Source organism: Podarcis erhardii (assembly GCF_964252035.2).
Source record: "Podarcis erhardii genome assembly, chromosome: 5".
Taxonomy (NCBI): domain Eukaryota; kingdom Metazoa; phylum Chordata; class Lepidosauria; order Squamata; family Lacertidae; genus Podarcis; species Podarcis erhardii.
In genome coordinates this window covers 60017606-60033500 of record NC_138509.1, presented here as the reverse complement: position 1 = coordinate 60033500, position 15895 = coordinate 60017606, and the positions used below count along the sequence as shown (strand labels likewise).

General features: G+C 40.1%; 1 protein-coding gene across 5 annotated transcripts in view; it reads right to left on the bottom strand.

Moving 5' to 3' along the window:
- ARHGEF4 (Rho guanine nucleotide exchange factor 4) overlaps window positions 1-15895 on the bottom strand; it is a 154345-nt gene that overhangs the window by 45274 nt on the left and 93176 nt on the right. For all 5 annotated transcript variants that reach the window (XM_081864040.1, XM_081864041.1, XM_081864038.1 and 2 more), the window contains one exon: window positions 1787-1920. In XM_081864040.1, coding sequence (XP_081720166.1) covers window positions 1787-1920 — 134 coding nt within the window. The remainder of the gene's footprint in view (window positions 1-1786; window positions 1921-15895) is intronic.

Here is a 15895-nt window from a genome sequence, read left to right as displayed (position 1 = left end):
CCTGTATAGAAACAATACTTGTTTAAATTCTTTCATTAACCTGAATACATGTAAAAACACAGCAGTTAAATTTCTAATGGGAATTATCTGTGAGCTATATATTTTAGAAATGGAGTAGAAAAATGTGGTTACATACCAGAGAGCCTTATTCATAATCTGGAATGTGCCAGTGTACAATTTGCTAATAAACATTTATAAGTCTTATGTAAAATACAAAACTTTATCTCTGCTTTCATTCCTACATGATATTCTAAGCTGGGGAAAGGCTACTAAAGCGGAGCAGATTATGCTATAGTTCAAGCATTCATACCCTCCAATGAAATTTTTCATTAATTTATAGAATGAATGTATTGCTATTTTCTAATGTAGGATATTCATGAGTGAGTGGGCTTAGAAACACAGTTGGATGGCAACATTCTGAATCTTAATGCACCAGATAACAAAACCCCTTAAGGCAATCAACATCAGTATTTCAATACATACACAACCATCGTTCTTCCTTAAACATACTATTTCTTTCGTCATTAATATTTTGAATGAGGAAGGGAAGGAAATACAAATGGAAAAACATATATTTCAAAGTGTACAGAAACTATCTTCACTGAATAAAAAAGCATATTTAATCCTTGATCCTAGATAGCGACTTGAAAACATTTTTAATAATGAACGGAACACTTTTCAGGAGGAAAAATCACCAAGCAAAGTCTGTAGTTCTACAGGAAATCATCATAATCACTATGTATTTTCTGGAAGGTGCATTCAAAGTTGCTTCCGAAAGAAAGACAGAGAGATCCTCAATAAATATGAGAGGACCTCTCTTCCTGATCAAATAGTGGAAGCACAGCCAAGTCCCATGCCAACCAATGAGTGCAAAGGAAGTTGGTCTGAGTTGAACGGCCTATCTGTGCACTTATAGATGCATGTAGACAAAGATCACAGTAGCACAACACTTCTGAAATTTTGTTTAACCATTCTGCTGGTTAGCCCACCTATAACATTAAGATAATAAGAAGTCTTGTGCAGAACTTCAGTATATATGCTGCTTGTCCCAACAAAGCGAAACATAAGAGCTGAAGAATCAGTTTTGAACACACCAATAAAATCACACACAACAATGGCCTTGCTAGATCAGCAGTGCATCAGGCAGAGCTCTGATTGAACAATATGGAACATACCAGCTGCCAGGTTCAGATCTATTAGTAGACTGAAGAACTTTGTTGCCTACTTTTCTACTCAAAGTAATTGAAATTAATTAAAAAGTCACAGATCATACAAATTATTCTAAAATTCAATTATATGTATTAAAAATCACCCAAAATACCCAATATCAACTTAATGTTTAGGATAATAAAATAATATCACAGAACAAATGCTCACAATTAATTGGCAATTAACCTGAAGGCCTTCCAAAATATGAAAAATTAAAAGGAAACAACCTGGTGTGCTCTAATGGTGGATTCTGGGACATAGTGATTCTGTCTTAAGCTAACTGGCCTGATTGAGCTTATTGATACATCCTCCATCATTTCTTCTCCACCTTAAAATTTGCAAACATATTTTAAGCATCATACGTCTCCCATATGCTCTTTCAAAGGAAGTTGCCTTTGCAAGTCTGCCTACTAAAATTCACATACATGAGGGAGTTAACAGATAAATGAACCACTAGAAAATGCATCTTCTGCAAAGAGAGTCCTGCCTGGTTAATCATAATAGTTTCACTGTTGCTGCTGTTGTTTAAAAATGATAGCTCTGTCTTATTTTCCTTAGAAACCCATAGTTGCAGTACCTCATTAATAGCAAGCTGTTCTCCTCCTCCACCTGGGTGGCCATAACGATGGCTAGAACTTCGGAAGTCTTCATACAAGTCTTCTTCACTTCCCACATCATCACTGGTTTTCTCCAGTGATCCATCAGCAATGACTAAAATAATAAACAAACAAAAAAATCAGGAATGTTGGCCAGATGCAAAATGGAAGGAAGCACAGTAGGTTAGTGTGTTCAAAACAAGGTTATTATAAATGTAAAATTTCAGGCTATAAACAGACCAGGGCTAACAGAAAAGAGAAATAGACAGGACCTGTTGGAATTTATGAAGCTCAGCAATAGCCCTGCTTTATCTTGGAATGATACAGCTCACCTGTGGCCATAAATTTCCCTGATTTCTTTGGTTCTGGTCTCAGTGGTCCCTACCAAAGCGCATGGTTTGCATACAGAATCTCTCAAATTCAGTTCCTGGCATCTCCAAGCATGGTTGGGAAAGACCCGTTTGAAATCCTTAAGAATTACTGCTAGTAAGTCCAAGCAATACTGGGTTAGATGGACCAGCAATATTGACTTGGTATAGGACATCTTTCTATGTTCCCTTAAGTGCTTAAAGGAAACAGGCTGCTGAAAGGGTGGCCAACAGCTCCTATTTACAACCCTTCACCTAGGCCTAGAACATCTGTCTGTTTTGATTGCTCTGCTTCAGCTCTCACCAAATCCTGCCTGGTTCTCTTTGCCTGTTGCCTCCATATTTGCCCTTGGCTCCTACTCACTGCAATCTTGCTATGTGCTGGGTGTATATATATTCTTATTTTGATTTCTTACCCATGCTTCACCATGAGGTGAAATACAATATTAAAGTCAGTTAAAACAAATTACAGTCATTTATAGATGATATCGCTTGTAAGTGATTGCAATAGCTCTCCACTAATGAACAGAGCATTTTCTGTTGGCAGACTTTGTTTGTACCCCAAACCATCATTTTGTGACTTTGGCTGGTAGATTCCAGTGCTCCAAGGGACAGAAGTAGATCCTCTAAGCATGAAGTCTGCCTACCCATGAACTAGGTCAAAATCTTAGGGAAAAATGCAGCAAACATACCATTTGACTTAAGCTTTTGAGATTATAAATGATGGGAACAGGGAGGGGCAGAATGCCTCTTTAGACTAAAGTATTTCCTTCTAGGCTGTTTGTTCCCTTTTCCCCAGCACGACACTTTATTGTTTCATCAAATGTTTCACTATACTTTTCCTTTACATGCCGCCTCTGCCTGTTCCATTACTGAACTCTATAATTTTCAGCTTCAAGACAAATCTCTCCCATCATCTTTAAAGCTTTCTGGGTTTTTGTTTTGCTCCTTCTCCCTGTCCCCTCCCCCAACTGATAAATGATTTGCACTTAGATGAAAAAGTTGTGGTCTGCGTTAAAATGTGCTCTGCTAAGCCCCCTTGTAACCTATAATCTGTGTCCTTGCCAAGCACATATTTGTTTGCCTAGCTTAACTCATGTTCAGGGATCAGCAGCATGAGTTTTCCAGGGCAGTCTTGCAAAATGTTATTTCACCCTGTAATAGCTGCTCAAGCTTAGCAAAAGAAAGCAGCAGTGGCAGGTTTCTGCCAACTGTTCCACTGCTTGCGGCAACACCAAAGATGCAGTTCAAATGCCACATTGAAAATAAGTAAAAGAGAAGGATTTTCATTGCATTTATACAAATTAGAGCATCCAAAATGTCAAAGGCCCGAGAGAGAAACATTTTTAAAATGTAAGAAGAAAAGCTGCTGACTTATTTTTGAATTCCCAGAAATACTACCCTTATGCCCCTATGGATCTAGAGAGCTGAGGCTGGGAAGACTTTTAACCCATTACATTACAAGAACAATCCTAAAGTTAATGGCAAATCTTCCATTTATTTCAGTAGATTGGGATCACAACTATTTGCAGTGGAAGAGTAGTACTTGTTTAAACACACACAAACACAGTGAAATGAAAAACAAACAATAGTTTCTCATCAGTTTTATCAAGCGTTAAGTTTAAAGATCTTAATGCTTTCAAGCTGAGAAAAGTTCCTTGCATCTCCTCCTATACTTCATCTCCCTGGCTATGTATTTACAACTCAACATCCAGAGTTTGCTACCTCAGTGTTACTGTATGTTACTCCCGGAATAACTAATCCCAGTGTAAACACAAAGTATTCCAGTGTGTTCAGACCACATCCATTTGCTGAATCTCTTCAGCCAATCATAGGTCACTATGTTTCCCTATGCTACTGGCTTTCATCCACTAATCATGCTAATGTAAACAAGACTTCACCTGCAATGAAAGGGAGGTGAGTCAAGACAAGAGCTCTTGATCTTACCAGTTGACCTTTTTTAAACCCCTCTGATTCATCCTTTGAACACGTATATACATGAGGGGAAGAGGCTGAGCTCAATCACTGATATCCAGGGATACCTGATTGCGTAAACAAACAGGTCCTGACACACATCATGCCAGACCCTCATTTCTGCCTTCAGTCAGAGGCAATCACATCAATGCACATAGATCTATTAAAGCAGGCATGCTTTCTCTAAAATAGTTCCAGGGCTTGTTGAATGTCAGAGGCTAAAGGGAACTATAGAAGCCAGGTATTGTGGTAAACATAGCAGTGCCCACCCTGCCACTAGCTTCCTAGCTGAGAGTGGAGTTCCTTGCATAGCTTCTGTTTTCCTCTTTGTGGTTAAAAATAAATAAAAAGAATCTACTTTTCTTTTACACCAATTAGATAGAATACACTTATAAGCTGCAGCCACACTCCAAAATTCAGAAAGTCTTCTTACTGGTGTAGGGTCCAGGTTTTGAGGGGTCCCTAAGAAAGATCTTAGTGTCCCCACTCTGAGGACCATCCCCTTCACACTGCTGCATGCTACTTCTGCTCATTCACTTGCCCTGAAGGCAACCCTGTACAGGAAGGTTTTTTAAGATTTAATGTTTTTATTCATGTTAGAAGCCACCCAGAGTGGCTGGGGCAACCCAGTCAGATAGGAAGGGCATATAAGGAGGAGGAGGAGGTGGAGGGACTGAAACTTAATTATGCCATTACAGCTATTACTATAATGATTGTAAATAGTACTACTGTGATGCACTTATGGCCGGTCAGGCAATGAATCACTTGACTGAGTTTTATGGCATCTGTGAGTGTTTCATCTCAAAGAGTAACTTCAATTGCTGACCACTGCTTCCAGAAACTCTGCTAAATGAATGAAAGCTTCTAATAAGGTGCCTACACACAAATCTTTTCACGCAGCAAAAGTGTGATGGACTGTGACCTTTAATATACTAGTAGTAGTAGTAGTAGTAGTAGTAGTAGTAGTAGTAGTAGTAGTTATTTCCAGAGTAAGAGTGCAAGGGAAGTAGAAGATGCTGGTCTGTCTCCTTACTCTTTTCCCCTGGTTGTGTGTTAGATTGGGCGAGTGAACAGGCAGTGACAGGAGGAGGAGAAACAGAATAGTCAAGACGCTCCAGAGATTGGCAGTGGACACACAACTGCTGGAGAGTTGGCCTTGGCAGGTGCCAACAATACCACTGCTAGCCCAGTGCCAACTATGTTCCTTATGTAGCTGACTTTTTTTTGTGAGCCTGACCAACATACTGTGAAGAGGATCTCACCTTTGCCCCATAAAATATTCACTTTACCCAAATATGCCTATTCACCATACCTCAAGTTCTTAGAGCACTGAAGGATCAAAACTGGATAGAGAACACAAAATGTGATACACAACATTTTTACTCAGATATGTAGAGCTACATAGAATTTCAAAATGTGTAAACATTTCTTCCTACACACACACACAGCAATGTATTCAATGTTACCCCTACTACTCAGAGAAGACCCACTGAAATTGCTGGCCATGACTAAGTTAGGTCCATTATTTCAATGGGCCTACTCTGAACAAAATTTAGTTGGATACAACCCATAGAGTCAGCCCAGTGAAATATGTCACTTTCAATTATTCTTGGTTTGAGAGCCAGGTAAAAAAGGTAAAAGCCCTCTCCCAATGTTTTTATCATAGCTGACCAGAGATGTTCTAGTGTGGAGCTGAAATCTTTTAAAAGCTCTCTTATAAGTTTCTGCTTTTTCTTTCCAGTTCTCTCCTACCTCTGCTGTTCTTTGGCAGTAGAGTATACCGCCACAGTCCATTAATGGGTAGGCTTAATTGTCATGATCAAGCTGTCTGGGTGGTAACCATAACAGTCTGTTCCCAAATATCCACTCAGAGCCTAAATATAGGCATCTTTTATCTTTCTACTTCTATTTTGCATCACACCATGTAAGCTGTTACAAACGGTATTGTTCTTGACAACTGTACAGCTGTAAAATGTCAGCTATATTAGGAATAGTCATGTTTCTGTGGGTCATTAGCTCGTAGGAGCCTCTGAAAACTGCTCTCGTGAGATCTGATCTCAACAACAGCCCAGGACACAAATATTTCATATTTCAAGCATTCCTAGTGTACAAGCATTTGCACAATCATATTTAAAATGTTTACAAAAAAATAAGCCTCTATCATATTGAAGGGAAAGGAGGAGGAGCAAAACAAAAGCTGGACACTAGATGAACCCAGCCATTTGTCCCAATGGCCACATACAAGATGAATGGACATCACAGCCAAACTAGTGCCTGTTTTATGAGATTCTAACTTTTGTGCTTAATAGCACAAAAGTGAAGTGCTAACCAGGCCAAGGGCCAGGATTTGGTACAGACTGCATTAAGTTACTAACAATATTTACCATAATACATAACACAAAAATCAGACGTTACAAACATACAGGATGCCACTAATGAAAACAGACAGCAAACAAGTGTAGATTTTGAGATGTGGGATTTGTCTGTTTCCTGTGCCCAGCAGGTGCCCTAATGCTAGAAGCAGGAAATCTTGCTTTTGCTCAACTATTTTTGCAATGTCTGCTTCTCTTTCCTGTAGAAACTTTGATGGCATTCATCAAAGCTTAACAGAATTAAAGCACAACTCCACGTCTGTGATATCCCTTTGTAATAAACAAATTCAGAGCTTGTTAGAACGACAAATGTTGCTTGGGGCTGTAATCCTTATCCAATTGAATTTTGTCACTGATTGCATTCAGGGCTGCATGAATCCTCATTAATATGTAGTAACTTATTTTTAAAAATGAGCTTCTTCTCTGAATGTCACCTTGCATAAGTTCCCAAATTCCAACCATACAAATGGATCAATTCAAGGAAGTGCAGTTATGGATTCCCAAGGAATGTGACATTTCCAAAATGATAAAAGTGTAAAATAATTATAGCTAAAAGGTAAATGTGGGGTGCCTTTTATATATTTTATATATTTTTTAAAAGGTGAAGGGTTAAAAACCAGCAAAGGGAATAGGTTTTGCAATCATATCAGCTAGACCAATTATTTTGCTTTCCTCTCCCATCCCCTGAGGTATCAAAGTGAGACTGTACGAAAATGAACTTTGAAAAAAAGTTACGAGGAAACCTGCTTGTTCTACAGATCCTTTTACACTGAAACACAGCTGCAAAAGTGTTTCATAATATGTATGTGGAACACTAGATAATAGAATGCACATGAAAAACAGGGTGGTGTACAGTGAATAAAATGTTGTATTTGAATTGGGCTGTCCTGGGTAGGGATGGAAGGATTTGTCAATTTGTTCTTTTAGTTTCTAATTTTTCCAATCTTAAATTCAATTATCCACATTTCTGCAGCTCATCAGCATTTTGGTGTGAATTTATCCTAAGAAATATACTTTTGTATGCAGTTTTGACTAATGCACACATCTTTGCAAGCAATGTGCCCAAATATAATGGATTTTGGTATGTTCTTTGCACCAATATATTTTTATGCACATTTTGCCATAATATAAACTTTTTTTTTGAGAACGAAACCACAAAACTCAAGCAAGTGAGAATTCTGAAGCATAGCTATGTTTTGGTTTGTGTGTTGTTTGGTAAGGGCCAGTTTAGTAGATTCACCTTTAAACATTAACTGAATCAAATTTCTGCTCCATCCATAATCCTGAGTATTTATTCCTACTCAGCCATGAAGCTGGAACTGGGCATGAGACAGGGAGGAAAGAAGGACTTGCCACGCACATTTTTGCTCCCTCACAAAACAACTGCACAAATATGAAGAGGGCCCAGGGAAGCAGCTGCTGCAGGACTGTGTCTGTGAAGAGGTGAGGGGTGGAGTTGTAACTCCCAGTGGAAAGGGATTACATGCTAACATTTCTGTAGGAGAAGAATTTCTACCTGCACACAATTTATGCCATATTTTGCTCATCTGAGAAACTTCACTTTCATATTTAAAAATCATGTCACGTTCCCTCATAGCTGTGCATAAAAATGGTCCCCGTATCAAGAAGTATTTTTTAAATTCCCATTATTTAATCAACAGTACATTTTACTGCATCTAATATTTTTTGTACATTTTATTTATGATATTTTTCTGTGTTTGGGTTGAGGTATAAAAGCTTTCTAAGCAGCAGTATTCAACCATTTCAGTTCCTGAACTGAAATATTATCCTTAGGCTACATATTGCTTTTTATCTACTTTTAAGCTTTATCTCTTATGTTTGAGATTCTCCACTTTCTCTCTCCTCTCTTCCTTCTTTTAAAATCAACATGTCAAAAATGGTGGTGATAATACTGGTGTGATGCAATTGTTGGTCATGACACATTCGTTCAAAGGCCAATTTTCTGTAACTAGAGATATGAATTCGGGGGGGGGGTGCTTTTCCTCCCCTTCCCCAGTTTTCCCTGGGGTTTTCCAGCCTTCTACATCTCTATCTATGATCCATCAGGTCAAAGACCAATTTCCTATACAGTCCTGATTATTCTAGTATCCCCAAAAGTTATATTTCTAGTAGAAGACACTGACAGAGTACACCCCATATAGTTAAAGCACATGACTGTGGGATATATCAGCCTCTTTGGGAGGGAGGATTACCAAAGTCTTTATTCACCCTCTTCGACCATGTGATTTCAATCAGAAAGGACGTCTGAGTTGGATGCTCCAAACTTTGACCACATGGCTTTACCAAGCCATCTTCGTGTTTCTAGACAAATGATTTAGAAACTCTTACCTTCTTGAAACTAAGTTAAACTGTCTGTCTTTTCTTGGAAAAGCACACGAATCTGACCTTTGAAGAGTTTGTAAGCAAACCATTTTAACTTATCAGAGGAGTTTGGAGTTTGGATTTGATATCCCGCTTTATCATTACCTGAAGGAGTCTCAAAGCGGCTAACATTCTCCTTTCCCTTCCTCCCCCACAACAAACACTCTGTGAGGTGAGTGGGGCTGAGAGACTTCAAAGAAGTGTAACTGGCCCAAGGTCACCCAGCAGCTGCATGTGGAGGAGCGGAGACGCGAACCCGGTTCACCAGATTACGAGTCCACCGCTCTTAACCACTACACCACACTGGCTGTGTGTATCAAACATGTGGTCTCTTTTTTCTAAGCTAAGGGAAGTAAGGGAAAATTTGGAAGAAACTTAAAAGGGGATTATTTAAAGGTCTAACAAGCTATATCTCCACTCTTAACTTGTCTGCATGTTCAGTGGCGTAGCGTGGGGGGTGCAGGGGGGGCGGCCGCACCAGGCGCAACATCTGGGGGTTAGGGTTAGGGGGCTCAAATCCACGGGTTAGGGGGCGCAAATCCACGGGTTAGGGGGCGCAAATTACTTGCCTTGCCCCGGGTGCTGACACCCCACGCTACGCCACTGTGCATGTTTTGTGACTCTAAATCTTTGCTGGAGCTCTCCCCAAAAGAGTATTTGTCTCAAACCCATATCTAGGCATCTAGGGAATTCTTTTATTCTTTTAAACCAATTACAGTACAAACAAACCATTATATACCAACAATGACATCTCCCTGAGATTCATGGGAACTGTAGTTTGTAAAGGATTCTGGGAAATGTAGTTCTGTTGTGGGTAAACTATAGTTCCCAAAATTCTTTTTTGGGAAGCCATTTCTCTTTCTCTCTAGGCCAGTCTTATCTGTGCTGTGTTTGTGGCTTGATTTTTTTGCACATACATTTCTATCAAGAGCTCTAGTGACCCAAGAAGTGTGTCATTTTCTCTTATTTGTTACAGACCCCGCCATCTCCTTGGGAAAGAGTGGCTGTCAGTTTTCATTGTGTTCAGGCCAGTGACACTCAGATGAAATGCTTTCTGCTGTTTTTGTTTATCACAACACAGAAACTCCCAAGGGGAAATAAACTGCAATGTCCCTCTCCTCATAGCATCACACTACTCTGCTTTAACCCCAAAGGGACACTCAGAGTATATTGCCCTCCTTCTACTACTCTTTACATTTGATGGAGGTATATATAGAAATACCTTGGCAAATTCCATCCTAATTCAGGTGTTTTTTAAAAAATATCTATTTCATTGTTATTACCAACCCAGAACACTTTAAAAATGTAGGAACAGTTATCGCACTGGCATAACGACACCAGCTGTTGCCCAAAATGACTCATGTCTCTAGTGTATGCTGATTAAAGTTCACTTCCTAGTCAAAAATGACCACATTTGAATACTGGCTGTCAAATATTATTCGTGACAATAACACACAAATTTAAAAGCTTATTATTTAAGTTCTCCTGCCCTGCTAGGGAAAGTTAAGATGAGATGGCATCCATCCGCCTCAAGAGACAACAGAGAAGTGTGCCCTTGGGGGGTAATGTCAAACTGTTGGAGAGTTACAGCGCCTGCTGTGGCTGTAGAAAGCGATGCAGGAGAGACATGTTTTGTTGCAGCAGATGAAGGCATCTAGTTGTGCTGCTGCAGATTCATTTTTTCTCTCTGTGCTCCTCCCAGTTTATAATCAATTTCAGATGTAGAACCACCTTGGGAAAAGTGCAGATTCCAATACAGTGGTACCTCAGGTTACATACGCTTCAGGTTACATACGCTTCAGGTTACAGACTCCGCTAACCCAGAAATAGTACCTCGGGTTAAGAACTTTGCATCAGGATGAGAACAGAAATCGGGCTCCGGGGGCGTGGCAGCAGCAGGAGGCCCCATTAGCTAAAGTGGTGCTTCAGGTTAAGAACAGTTTCGGGTTAAGAACGGACCTCTGGAACAAATTAACCCGAGGTACCACTGTATGGTGGCCATACAAGAACGGCAGCCCTTATTGTTTTACTATTCATATTTAGCCTTTCAATATCATTTTAAGAAGAGGTATGATATCTTATTTTTAAAAGTTAAGGCACGTGTGAACATTAAACACACACATACACAAATTAATATTTAAATTTTAAATAGCACGAAAATAAGAATATAAGGACCTACTGGATGAAGCCAATGGCCCATCTAGTCCAGCATCCCATTCTCACAGTGGCCAACCAGATGGCTGTAGGAAGCCTGCAAACAGGACATAAGTGCAAGAGCACTCTGCCCACCTGCAATGCCCAACTGGCATTCAGAGGCATACTATCTCTGGCAGTGGAATTAGAACATAGGCACAGTGGCTAGTAGCTGCTGAGAGCCTTATCTTTCTTGAATTTTTCCAGTCCTCTTTTAAAGCCAAGTTGGTGGCCATCACTTCCTCCTGTTAGAACAAGTTCCATAGTTTTACTGCAAAAATGCCTTGACTTCATACTGGAATTTGTGCACTTCCCAAAGGGGCACCACACCTGAAATCAAACATATAACTGAAATCTACAGTCCTGCAAGAGCTGACCTTGTCACAATTTGCACAGTAAAACAAATAACCACACGACAATAACAGCAAAACAAAAGAATTAAAACTTCAGGAGGTCCTATTAGAGATCTCCCACATCACATCTGTTTCCACCAAGAATAAAGGCTTTCTAAACAAGCAGAGGATAGAAGAATCCATTTCTTGACACTTAACTCAGCAGTCTTGTGCCCCAGCACTTGTGCTGTTTATATTATTCTCAGGGCAACTGGCTGTTTTGCCAAAACATTTCAAACAGAGCTTCAAAACTCTCTGTGTTATTTACTTTGCGTTTGAAATGGGGAAATCAAAGCTCGGGGCGCTAGGAGATTAAGATCTTCCATTAAAAACTTGCTGAAGCAATCTATATCTTGGAAACACTAGGGCACAAAGTGCCAGCAAATTCTGAAGTCTGATCAGTCTGCAGAATGATTTTCAGAGTCATTGGAGAAGACAGCTCTCTGCATGCTCTGATGATTTAGGCCACAACTAAGCAGCCTTGCGCTCCGCTACATACCTTCATGTGTATGAACATGACAAATGATCTGAGTTATGAGAACGCTGCCACTTCTTGGAATCCTCCCACTTTTAATACCAATGCATAAAACGCAGGGACAGCAGAGCTTTTTGTGATATAATCCCAAAGCTGCTTAGGGGGCAAGATAAAATCAAATTGTCCCTGTGCATGTTCATTTTTATGCACAATAACATCTGGCATGCTGATGCCACAGCATATTAAGGTGACCTTGAGCATTAAAAGGCAAAATAATCTTTTTTTTAAATGGAAAAAAGATGCCTTGCTGATGGACAGTTTACTGTTCCTAAATAACCTTATGAAAGCAGGATGGAGGCAGACCTTGATCTCCTCTCCTTGGATGCTGTAATGACTCACTGTAGTATTTCTCCCCAAAGACCTTGCCTATGCACGACTGGGGACTTTCCATGCAATGCCAAAACCTATTTCTCTCATATAATATCATTGCAGCCATCATACTATATGTCACTGGAGGACTCAAACCTTGGCCCCCGGCAGCAGGCCCCACCTTGTACCACTGGTGCAGCTTGCATACAGAGAGAACTACTTGCCTGAACTCTGTGACACTAGAGAACCATCACTGTAGCACACCAGAGAGTGTATTGCACTAGAAATGGGGAACCTGCAGTCCTTCAAAAATTGTTGAACATGAACTCTCAGCAGCTTCAGTCAGCATGGCCAACAGTCAGCGATGACAGAAGTTGTAGTCCAGCAAAATCTGGAAGGACACAGGTTCCTCATTCCTGCATTAAAACTTTGCTAGGCTAAGATGGGGGAGGGGATAAAATGCACATATTCTAATCCCAATTTGTCCCCTCATAGGGAGCTGCATGCAACTAAATCCTACACAGAGTAGACCCAATGAAATTAATGAACCTAAGTTAGCCATGTCCATTAGCCTCAGTAGGTCTACTCTGAGGGGAACTAGCTTTGAATACCACTGAAAGGTCCTTTAAGCTGAAAAGAAGCCTACCCCTTCATAATTTAAAGCAGAGGTACCTAGCATGCCCTCCAGGTGTTGAACTGCAGCTCTCATCATCTCTAACCTTGTTCATGCTGGCTGAGGCTGACGTTGGGAGTTCAGCTTTAGGAGGGTAACAGATTGGTTGTTCTTGTTCTTGGAGGGGGACGATTCTCAGAGAATACACATTCTACAATGTGATTTCTCCAACTCCAATATTCTCCACCCATAGGTTCATTTAAACCAGAGGTGGAAATCTATGACCCACCAGACATTGTTAGACTCTAATTTCATCAGTCCCAGGCAGCATATCAATTGTAGGGATGATGAGAGTTCAGAAACATCTGGAGGGCAACAGGTTCCATACCCTGCTTTAAGCTGCAAGAAGGGCATAGATCAATCTTGTTCAGCATTGTGTACAATGACTGGCAACAGCTTTCCAAGGTTTCAGACAGGACTCTTTCCCAGCTCAAACTGGAGATGCCACAAATTGATCCCGGGACCCTCAAAACATCAGTTCTGCCAATGAACTGCAGCCATTCCCTAAAGAAGGGAAGCAAAAAACCCCTCCACTGACCGTGATGGCGGAGCGGGGAATTGGCCTCTGAAAACATGTTTCCCCTGAGGCTCCCATCACCCATGAAATTTGTACACAGGTCTTTAGTTGTTGACTATTCTATTCTTGACATAAGTGCCTCAGGATGTAGAGAGAAGGGAAAAGGGCATCTCTAAGGCCTTTTCTACCTTCTTACTGATTTATCAGCAAAGAAGTACATATGGTATAATGCTTCTGTTAGGCTGCCATATGTGAAATGCTGTATTGTAAACCAAGTATCTTTTAAAATTCATACTGCATCTGAAGGTGTAGAAAGGCCAAATGGTATTATTATGACCTAGAGTGTCCTAGCCACTGAGTCAAGACAACAGCATGCACTATGTTCTCAACCAGTCTGCTAATAGCAGTGAAATATAGCTGACCATATACTGCTTCATCCATATTCAGAAGAAGAGGTGGCAGAGGAATCTATCCTGCATTATTGCCAGATGGGTATTGGAACCACATTTAAGACAAGTATGAAAAACACCTCGCAAAATTGCATGTTTAAGTTTAAGAGGACACACGATTGGAAGTCACTGACAAAGACCACTTCCAGGTTGTCGTTATTTTATAGGTGAGATTCAATCCTCTACTGGCAAATTTGAAGGGTGGGCAATTAAAGACGAGTTCATGCTCTTGCACAACAAACTTTCTTTCGTGGGAAACTTTGGGATAACAATCACTTGAGGCAATGTCATATAACCTCCACATAAAGAAATCAAAATGAATGGTTACCAAAGAGTAGCTGTCACATAACCGTCATGCAAACTTCCTGGGGCTTCAGTGGTTTACAAGGTGTTTCTTAAAAGAAGCATTAGATTATCATCACGATTCAGTCTGAACCAAACACAGACAAAATTTAAACATGATCAATAATACACTCTTATTTTCCTGTAAAAATCAGTAAGATTCTTCAGATCAGCAAATTTTGAATCTGCCATAGCTCGGAAGTATAACCCCTATCAGTACACAAGTAAACACTATGCAGTTGCAAACTGTATTGCAGAACCTTGCTTTGCAAGGTCTAAATGGCAATATCTTCCACATCAGAACCTTGTGCAACCTTCACAAATCCAGGGTTGGTGAATGAGGCATTGGGTCCTTATGCCATTAGCACTAATTGTGCTAATGTAGAGAAGAATGTACCATTGTACATAGAGAAGAAGCTGCCAGATGCTGCAACCCAAACATATTTGTTTAACCCCTCTGGTTTCATAACAGACCTCCACATCTGTATGTGTATATAATAATCTAGTTTCTATAGTCAGAAATCTCTTAAGCAGTGACACCTTTGATCACTAGCTGGGCGGTTTTCATTTTTCTCCAAGCCAAGTATGCAGGTCTCTCTCCTTCCTATTTGGCAAGCAATTTACTTTTGAGATGACAGTACTGACAGAATGGACTCCCAGGAGCCCATTCCCATCCATGAGTGATATATTATCAAGAAGCTCCATAAGCATTTTTGTACATAAAACATCCATGTCTGTAACAGTTCCTAAATTAAATACACTTATTTCTCTCCGTGATGAGAGGCCCAATGTCTTCTGAATACTAGTTGCTGGGAAGCACAAACAGGTGTGTGCTACTGCACTCATTTCCTGCTGTGGGCTTCCCATAGGCATCTAGTTGACCACTGTGGGCCAGAATTTTGGACTAGAGAGGCCTTTATTCTAATCCAGCAGGGTTAAGGACTGTGCTTCCCAGCCTTAGAATCAATGGAAGGAATAGGCTACAACTACTACAGGACTGGATTCTTCCAATGCCTCATGCCCTAGAGTGATGGAAATTTATTGGCAAAAGTGAGAAGAACAATGGGAAGACCTGTTGAAGTAGAACGCCTTGCATTCCTTTGTATTATGCTAAAAGAGGGAAATAGTTGAACCCTCTGATTCCAACTCTGAAATGCTGGATAACCAAAGAAAATCAATATGAACGTTGACAAATTATTCTTTGTGCCAGTGTTGTACTCATTGGGGAATTCTGCTGTATAAGCACAAAAAGAGCAGTTTAAAGGTATTTTAATGTACTTTTTAAATGAAGTTGTCAAAGACTGCATTTGTGCTCTTGTGTTTGATGAATATATAGATTGGTTTTTGCAAAAAGCAGTAAATAAAAATGCAACAAAACACCATTAACTGTGCAGTGGGTGATTGCTGGAACAACTGTGTAAACTAAATGTGCCATGCACAATTAAAGTGCACCCCAAATCACTGTTTGCTTGCTGTTACAGCTTTTTTTAACTGATTCTGAAGATGATATAGTGAGCATCCCAAAGGACTCATAAATTAATTAAAAGAGCTGTTTTCATTTACACACACAAATACACTCCTCCC